Source organism: Rhincodon typus, unplaced genomic scaffold, assembly GCF_021869965.1.
Source record: "Rhincodon typus isolate 14 unplaced genomic scaffold, sRhiTyp1.1 hic_rhity00004079, whole genome shotgun sequence".
NCBI lineage: Eukaryota > Metazoa > Chordata > Chondrichthyes > Orectolobiformes > Rhincodontidae > Rhincodon > Rhincodon typus.
Genome location: NW_025969717.1, coordinates 1 through 9,682, shown reverse-complemented (window position 1 = coordinate 9,682; position 9,682 = coordinate 1). Strand labels below are relative to the sequence as shown.

At 38.1% G+C, this 9,682-nt stretch overlaps 1 protein-coding gene across 1 annotated transcript; it reads left to right on the top strand.

The window, feature by feature from the left end:
• Nucleotides 1–1,866: 1,866 nt before the first annotated feature.
• Nucleotides 1,867–9,585, top strand: LOC109932620 (HMG box-containing protein 1; the record flags this gene model as incomplete). Its single annotated transcript, XM_048593816.1, has 4 exons — nt 1,867–2,005; nt 5,209–5,320; nt 5,669–5,784; nt 9,423–9,585. Coding segments are annotated over exons 2-4 (358 nt in total), but the record flags the coding sequence as incomplete, so codon positions are not given.
• Between the last annotated feature and the right edge of the window lie 97 nt (nt 9,586–9,682).

Here is a 9,682-nt window from a genome sequence, read left to right as displayed (position 1 = left end):
AAATTTTAATAATCAGTATTCATTAGCTAAGATTAAGAAAAAGGTGTGGCCTTTAATTATAGATTAATAGTGATTCAAATCAGTGTTACAGCATTTTGACTAGAATATTTCAGTTACATTTAGAGTATTACCCCATTTACCTGATTGTTTGTGAAGATGCTGAAAAATTTAAACATTTTTTTGACTTGTGAAGAGCTAAGTGAGATTGTGATAACACCGTGTGGAGCTGGAAGAGCACAGCAGGCCAGGCAGCATCAGAGGAGCAGGAAAGTTGATGTTTCGGTTCGGGACCCTTCTTCAGAAAATTTTCATACTCTAAATGTCAACTTTCCTGCTCCTCTGATGCTGCCTGGCCTGCTGTGTTCCTCCAGCTCCACACTGTTATCTCTGACTCCAGCGTCGGCAGTTCTTACTATCTCTGCTAAGTGAGATTGTGTCGCCTCTCTATGGGACTGTCCCCAGTGCACCTGAGCCACTCCATTTGAACAAGTGGAAGATGTAATTTTAATCTGATCCAACAGCAACATGAAAGTTGTGCAACAATTGGACAACCTGTTACAACAAAGGCATGTGCAACCCAGGTGTTGCTGCTTCTACTTGGGCAGTTCCTCAGAATTGAAAATGATTTTCTTTCCATTCCGGTTTGCTGAGCTCTGAAATGACTGATATGTCCAATATGTGATCTGCAGACTGTCAAATATGGGGTAGGTAGTGCCTTAAAGGATTGTGCCACTATTTGAAGTTTCTGTGCTACTTTTAGTCCCTTGACTTTGGGGGATGTTTTGCTGGAGGAGCTGTTTGGAAAGGGATTATGTAAGGTCCATTTTGTCATATCATTTGGAGAAAGCGTGGGCAATAACTTGGAGCTTAGTTTCTGAATGAGCAGATATACCAATGATCATGTGATTTTTGAGAATTGTTAAGCTCCAAATAAGCTCTTTGGGGGGGTTTTAAATTGTGAGCCTAAGTATCAGGTGGAACTATTCCAGGACGCACCACCTCTTCTTTTTTTTTTTAACTTGTCTTTTCTCATCATCTGAGGATGTGTACATAAGAACTAGGAGCAGGAGTAGGCCATCTGGCCTCTCGAGCCTGCCCCGCCATTTAATAAGATCATGGCTGATCTTTTTGAGACTCAGCTCCACTTACCCGCCCACTCACCATAACCCTTAATTCCTTTACTGTTCAAAAATTTACCTAGCCTTGCCTTAAAAACATTCAGCTAGGTAGCTTCAACTGCTTCACTGGGCAGGGAATTCCACAGATTCACAACCCTTTGGGTGAAGAAGTTCCTCCTGATCTCAGTCCTACATCTGCTTCCCTTTTATTTTGAGGCGATGCCCTCTAGTCCTAGTTTCACCTGCTAGCGGAAACAACCTCCCTGCCTCCACTTTATCTATTCCCTTCATAATCTTTTATGTTTCTATAAGATCTCTCATCATGTTTTTGGGGATGTTTCTTTGTAGTATCTTGCAGCTTAGCCAGAGCAGTGACCTAAATTGTGCATATCTTTGTGAAGTAAAGCAGATTTTAACATATAGCTGAAATTTATTTTTTAAATTGGAAAATAACTTTGAATAAATAGATCATATGCCCATACTTCCCTTACCTGTTAGTGTTGAATAAGTTAAAAATGTATCCCTATTCTTTAATGTAAAAATGTCATTTTTTTAAATGAAATCTTCTATTTCTGACTCTGTTCGACTTGGTAGGTTCAATTTAGCTTCACTCTTTCCCAGAGGGACTGTATCGTTTTAATGGAAGTTTCTTGTTAAACTAAGAGTCTGCACTGTCTTTGTTCAAGAAAGTAAACCATGCTGTACATTTAATATTTCATTCATTGTTACAGTTATTTATTTATTTTTTTTTCAGAGCTCCAGTGCATATAGTGGCCACAAGTAAAAGTTTACATTCCTATGCTCGTCCTCCACCAACTCTCTCGGAAAGTGAAATCAGCCTCTCTGCTAGTCATTGGGAAGAACAGACCACTATAAAGCGGGAAAGGGTATGCTTATTTAACTTGGTTGGATTTAGACCATAAGATATAGGAACAGAATTAGGCCATTCGGCCCATTGAGTCTGCTTCACGATTTGATCCTGGCTGATGGTTTCTCAACCCCATTATCTTGTTTTCTCCCCATAATCCTTGATGCCATTACTGTTGAAGAACCTATCTATCTCGGTCTTAAATATATTCAGTGACTTGGCCTCCACAGTCCTCTTCAGCAATGGGTTTCACAGATTAACCACCCTCTGGCTGAAGAAATTCTATCTCCTGTCAGTTCTGAAGGGTCATCCCTTCCTCTGATGCTGTTTCCTTGGTTCCTAGTCTCTCCTACTCATGGAAGCATCTTCTTCACATCCACTGTATCCAGGCCTCTCAGTATTCTTCAAGTTTCAATCAGATCAGACCCGGAGTCCTCAACCACTCCTCATATGACAAGTCCTTCATCCTCTGGATTATTCTCGTACATCTCCTCTAGACCCTTTCCAATGCCAGTACATCCATCCTTAGAGACAGCACCCAAAACTGCTCTCAATACTCCAAACGTAGTCAAACCGGAGCCTTGTACAGCCCTGCACTTATGTTCTAGCCCTCTTGAACTGAATGATAACATTGCATATGCCTTCCTAACTGTTAATTGAACTTGCATGTTAACCTTGAGACAATCCGGAACTAGGACTGCCAAGTCTCTTTGTGCATCAGATTTCCAGGTTTCCTGCCTTTCTTATTTAGAATATAGTCTATGCCTCTGTTCTTCGTACCAAAATGCATAACCTCACACTTTTTCCACATTTTATTCCATCTGCCACTTTGCCTAGCTTGTCCAAGTCCTTCTGCAGCAGTCCTTCTGCAGCTGCCCTGCTTCCAGTCACACTAACCGGCTTATAGCTCTTTGTTTTCTGCCTCCCTCCCTTCTTAAACTGGGGTGTTACATTAGCTACTTTCTAGTGCTCTGTGACCATCTCTAACTCCAGTGATTCCTGAAAGATTACAACTAATGTCTCTACAATTCAGCTATCTCCTTTAGAACTCTGGGGTGTAGTCCCTTTGATGTGGTTGATTTTTCTTTTCCACTTTCATACCTTTTCAGCTTCTCTAGCAACTTCTCCTTAGTGATGTCCACTATAGTCACCTTTACTCTCTGACTGTAAGTTCTGGGATGTTGCTGGTGTCTTCCACTGTGAAAATTGATGCCAAGAATCTATTTAGTTCTTCTGCCATTTCTTTATTGCCTATTACTACTTCTCCAGCCTCATTTCCAGCCATCTAACATCCACTGTTCTCTCTCGTACCTTCTAAGATATCTAAAAAAAATTCAGTTCTAGCAATCCTCTTTAATATTGCTAACTAACTTACTCTCATTTCATCTTCTCTCCCACCTTTTTATTGCTTTTTTTTTAAGTTATCCTCTGCTGATTTTTAAAGGCTTTCCAATCATCTGGCTTCCCACTAATCTTGCCCATATTGTACACTTTTACTTTTATGCTGTCTCTGACTTCCCTTGTCAGCCATGGTTGCCTCATCATCCCCTTAGCATGTTTTTTCTTCCTTGGGATGAATTTCTGCAGTGCCTCCTGAATTACTCCTAGAAACGTCTGCCATTGCTGCTCCACCGTCTTCTTTGCTAGGTTGCCCTTCTAATCAACTGTGGCCACTCCTGCCTCATGTCTTTGTAGTTACATTTAGTCAATTGTAATACCATTACACCTGATTTAATCATCTTTCTCCCAACCTGCAGGATTAATTCTCTCATTATCGTCAGTGGTCCCTTGGGGTTCCTTCACCTTAAGCCCCCTAATCAAGTCTGCCTCATTACATGTTGTTAAATTGAAAATATAGAAAAAATTCTGCTCCAAAACAAAACCATCTCGTGGACAAATTCCTTTCCTTGAGATCTGCTGCCAACCTGATTTTCCCAGTCCACCTGTATTTTGAAGAGCCACATGATTTTTTGAAGTAGTGCCTTTCTTGCGTGCCCTTTCTATCTCCTGATTTATTTTCAGCCCCACATCCTGACTACTGCTAGGAGGCATGTGCACAACTCCCAATAGGACAATTTTTTTTTTTTTTTTTATTTGGCAGTTCCTCCACTCTACCCACACAGATTCTATGCCTTCTAATTCTATATCACTTTTTGCTATCAATTTTGTTTTTTCACTAACAAGGCAGTCCTTCCCCCTCTGCTCAACTGCCTGTCCTTTCGATAGAACATGTATCCTTGGATATTTAGTTCCCAGCCCTGATTCCCTTGCAGCCATGTTTCTGTGATACCTGCAACATAGTTCACATCGGTTTCAGTCTGCACAATCTGCTCGTTCACCTTGTTTCGTATGTTGCACACTTTTTAAGTAAAACCCTCTCAGTACTATATTGACTGCCCCCTTTCTCGTAGTTGTCCCCTTATCTGCTGTGCCTGAAGTTAGATTCCTGACCTTTTCCATACTCTGTCCTATTACTTGTTCTGGAACCTTTAATCTCTGAGCTCTTCCCCTGTAAAATTTCCATGCAGCTGAAAGCATTCCTCCATTGTTTAGTTTAAAGCCCTATTCACAGCCCCAGTTATGCGATTCACCAGGACTCTGGTCCCATCAGAACAGCTCCCTCCTTCCCCAGTACTGATGCCAGTGTCCCATGAATTCAAATCCATTTCTCCCACATCAGTCTTTCAGCCTGTTTAATCTTTGCTCATGGCCAGGTAGTACTCCAGAGATTATTACTTTTTTGGTTTTGTTTCTTTAATTTAACCCATACCTAATCCTATTCCATCAGCAGAACCTCCTTCTACCTATATCATTGGTATCTATGTGTACCATGACATCTAGATCTTTCTCCTCTCACACCAAGTACCTCTGCAGCCCAGATGAGAGCTCCTGAACCCAGGCAAGCAACACGGCCTTTGGTACTTGATGTATAAACACATTATTGTCTAATCTGTGGGGAAAGAAGTAGTAATATGATAATATAAATATTACAATATGCTAATTATTAACCCTAGAAATTGTGATTCTTAAGGCATTTGCATTGTGCCATCTGAGAGGCTTCCTCATTTGAATTGAAGATTGACTTCACCCAGTATCTAAAAGACCCTGCAGATCAATTGAAGGGGAAAGTGTCAGGATATCAGTATATGCGTTGGTTTTTTTTTTAATGTTACCATTGTGGAGTTAGTGTAAGAAAATACCTTTCTCCTTATTTTACATCAGGCAAACAGTGAATCAGAGTCCGACATCTTCTGTATGTCTTCTCTATCTGATGATGATGAGCTTGGATGGTCCCACTCATGGCCACAAACTGCATGGAACTGTTTCATGAAAGGTAAAGCTGAGTTTGTAATGACTTACTAAAGTTAATACTTTTGTAGTCATGAATGGAAATACTTGTGATTGGTGGGATAAAGGTAAAGTTGCCAAAGGGCTGCTCTCTCATTAAAATGAGAGAGAGATGACTAGTGGTGGTTTAATCTCAAGGGAGTGGTTGAGACGAAGACATAACAAGGTGTAGAAAGCATCCTTTGTGGTAACCTAAGCTGGACTGGTAGTAATGAATGTGAGAATGGCATTTAATTTTGGCAGCTACAGGTATTTTATACAAATTACAATTGATATAAAATGTATATTCCAGAATTTCTACTTATCTGTAGCCTACTGTTTTTTGTTTTTATAGGGACACGTCTGCGCTTCCAGAAGGGTGATGTTAAAGATTGGCAGGATGTTGAAGAATTTGCAAAACTGGAAATTAACTCTGAAGATGAAAAAGGCTTGAAGAACCATTCACAAAAGGTGGTCACTTTATTTGTCTTGACTTCTAGATTAATTTCTGTAAACTTGATGGAATAGATTTACAACATCTCAGTAGAACTATTAATAAAAAATGTGAAATATTTATTCATATTTTACTGGAGCATTATTACAGCATTGGTATTTTATTTTTAAAATGTCCTTGATCAAAAAGGTTTTGTGAAGGTATATATCTTGGTGTGTAGTGATTCTTTTCAATATTAGAAAACTAGTGACTCAATCGCTGTTAATCTATACCCAGTTTTAGTTCTTCATTCAAGGAAATAAATACTGCTTTGATGTACAAACTTTTACCTGTTCTATATTGACCGAGAAAGGCAATAATTGCTTGATGTGCTCATAACATAAATGCCATGTGGAAATCCGTACTTTAAAACCGAAGCAGGATTCATACGTTTTGTCATCTTAAATTGCACTGATTAGCTTGATAACCTAACATAACTGTTTTACACCAGGTCAAGCTGCGCACAGAATCAAAATGACAAGGAGAAAAAAAAAAATTGTGCGCTGGTTACACATGCCTAAATATGTAATATTTTAATGGAAAAATATAATTAGTGTATTATAATTTAAATTCCAATTATTAGTCTTTGGTGTGGTTTTGACTATCTTAATACCTTGGATGATTAGGAAGAAGCAGAATCCATTTAAATTAAACTTTCCAGCCTTAGAAATTCAGTTCTTAAGGCATCTTAATGCATCTTTTTGTTTTAATGGTTGAATGCTTTTTTTTTTGTAAAAGTGTGCTCGTGAAGTCTTTTTTCAGTGTGGAAGCAAAATTGTTTCTTTAGCTTAAGAAAAACTAAAACTGGAGTAAAAGTCATGTGCATTGAGTTTATTCATATGAGAATGTATAAATAATTTTGAAACAGGATTTCCAGGACTAAAATAAGGTCTTGTGGTGAGACAGAAATTTACCTGTTTCAAAGGAGAGCAAAATCTCAAACAACAATTTGAGTTGAAAGGTTGATGTTTACAATTTTGTTTCATTATGTCCATACTCACATGATATATGGACTGACTGTATTATAATGTGTTTTTGACACCAATTGTCAATTTTAACAAAAGTGCTGGCAGAGGGGATGAATGCACCACTTTTGATCACTTTTTTGATGTGGATCGTCTACAAATTTAATTGAGGAAAACCTTTAAAATTCTAGCCTGCTAACTAGCATGCTATCATAGGGAATCCAGACTTCAGAAGTCCTGTGATGTGCACTCAATATGAATCATTGTCAAAATGTAGATAGGTTTAAACACCTTATAATAGTAGCTGGTTGGTAGTACTTATTATCTGCTACTTCATCCTTACTATCTGTGTGGGATTGTGGCATGGATCTCCTGCTGTGGATAGCAATATTCGTGCTAGAATGGGAATCCCTTATCGGTGCCGATGGAACTGGAAGTATGGTGTAATCCATCAGGACCTGTCGATGGAGAGGCTAAAGATAGGCCTGCAGATCCACACATAATGAGGATCAAGTAAACAGATTCTGAGTATTTCTGAAAAAATGATATTTTGTTGAAGCTTTTCATCTTGCACTTGGGACAGTTTCCAAGAATGACCAAAGAAAAGGGAAGACAACATTTCACACTGAAAGGAGGGTGCTGATTGTAGTTTTGAAGGCTGTAACTGGTAGAGGCATTGTCATAGGGAACACACCAGTTCATAATAAATGACAGCTACCAAACTTAGTTTAATTTTAAACAAGGCAGGTTGATTCTACTCATTGAATTACAAAACAAGCCAGAGAATGGCAAGTTGCATTTAAACATGTGCAATCCGTACACGTCTATCTATTTACTATGACTGTTTCCACACAACAAAATAGACTACAGTCATCTCTAGCTTATTTGTCATTGCAGTGCCTTGATCAGAGTCAACCTGCTGTGCTAAAAATCCTGCCATCTAATTGGCATGAACATCTGCAGAAAAACTTTTTCCTTGTATCTACAGAACATAGTCATTTTATCTTATTATCTTCAAAGAGCATGAAATCCACAATTTCTCTTTAGTTCTGTGTTGCATCGTATACTGCTTTGGTGATTACAGGATAAATTATTCTTGCCTAATGTGAACAGTTCCGATGGAGATTTACTAACTAATTTCTGTGAATATGGCCATAATTTTACTGAAGACTTTGGTCAAATGTCAGGGTTCAGAATATAGCATAGCACAGATTGACCCAGAAATCCTAAAATTGTGAGCTGTCACTTACTGCATTGCTGCAGGCCATCTGTAGACACCAGTGGAGCTAGCAATCCCTTTGCCATTCATACAACACCACTGAAAACTCCATGAAAAATTTGAGCCTCATGCAGTCAGGTATAACTGGATCTTCAAGGATAATCTGGGTAATGTCTGTTGAACGACACCTGAAAAATGTACATTCATGTTTGTGGAGTGTTATTAAATGTCACCATTAAAATTAGTCGCAAGATTTTTTTTTTATAACTTATAATAATTTTGAGTGTTTTCACAATGTTTAGGCTTCTACCTTCACTTTAGGCTTCTCGGTTCAACATCTACTTCATTCTTTTTAAAGTGTTTTGCTTTTAGTCTGGTTGGCAGACTGTACAAATTCTTTAATGTAATTGGTTACTTAGACAACTTGGTGACAATATTGCTGCACCTTGGGAATCCACATTGTGCAATGAGTTGCAGCATTCTTCAATTACAGGAAGTAAAGTTCTTACCACAGAGATTGCTAAATCTCTCAGCAAGGCTTTCTTCAAGTAAATTGCAAGGACTGTTGATAAATGGGAGTCTTTCATTCACTGTTTCATCACAGTGCAAACCCAGACTCAAATGTTTCCTATGCATTGTGTTTCTTTGTGTTTTAACCATACATTCAAATAGATTTCTTGTATATGTTCTGTTTGTTCCAATAACCTGGCCATGTTAGTCTGAACCTATATTTGGAAAGGGTTAGTTAGACCTGAGGGATTTTTTCATCTGTAGTTGTATTCAGTGTGTACTGCAAAAGTGCTAGCATGACACAAGTTTTACTGTATGATTCAAACTCATTTTTAACTTTCTCAAATAAATATGAAAATATTTTTGAAATAATTTGTACACTAGACAGCCTTGTATGATAGTGAGAGTGGAATGGAAAAAGATGATCCAAAACAACTTAATAATTTTAACTTTCCACTTCCTCAAGGTTAGAAACTAGCACAAAAAACTGCCCCTAACACATTCTTAACTTCCACATCTTCAGTGACAAACACCTTATGACTAATCATGTCAGTTTCTCAAAGTGTTAAGATATTCTGTGTAGAAGTTATGTACATTGTTTCCCATTATGTGCACACTAAATTGCATCTAATATTTCTAAGGTACATTTTGCAACACATATCTCCTGTGCACTAAAGTTTTTTTTTGTAAAGAAATCACCCCACCAACCAACATTTATTTAGGCTTATACAGAAATTCATTGAGTATATGAACCCTTTTGTACTGAGTCACATAAATTGGGAAGATCTTAAGCCTGGAATTGTATTAAAGAATAAATAAACACTGTCACAGAGGGAAGACTGTTCAGAAATGGAGATGTTTCTTTCGTGAACTGTCTTGTGTAGGCTAAATGAAATGTTAAAATAATTGTTTTGCTCCACAGAAATATAGATTTGGATCTGAAGGGCTAAAGTTAGTGGCTCATACGGAAACTGTTTCCTTTGGACGTTCAGTACTGAAATTAACCTTTGACCCTGGCAAGTCGCAAATTGGCAAATTAATTGCAGAGTGCAGATTGGACCATCCCTTCTATGTAAAAAACAAAGGTCAGAAATATACTGTTAGTATTGTAATTTTATTTGCTGATTGCCAACAGTGTCAGAATGATAAAGTATTTTTCTGCCAAACTGTGGAATACTGATT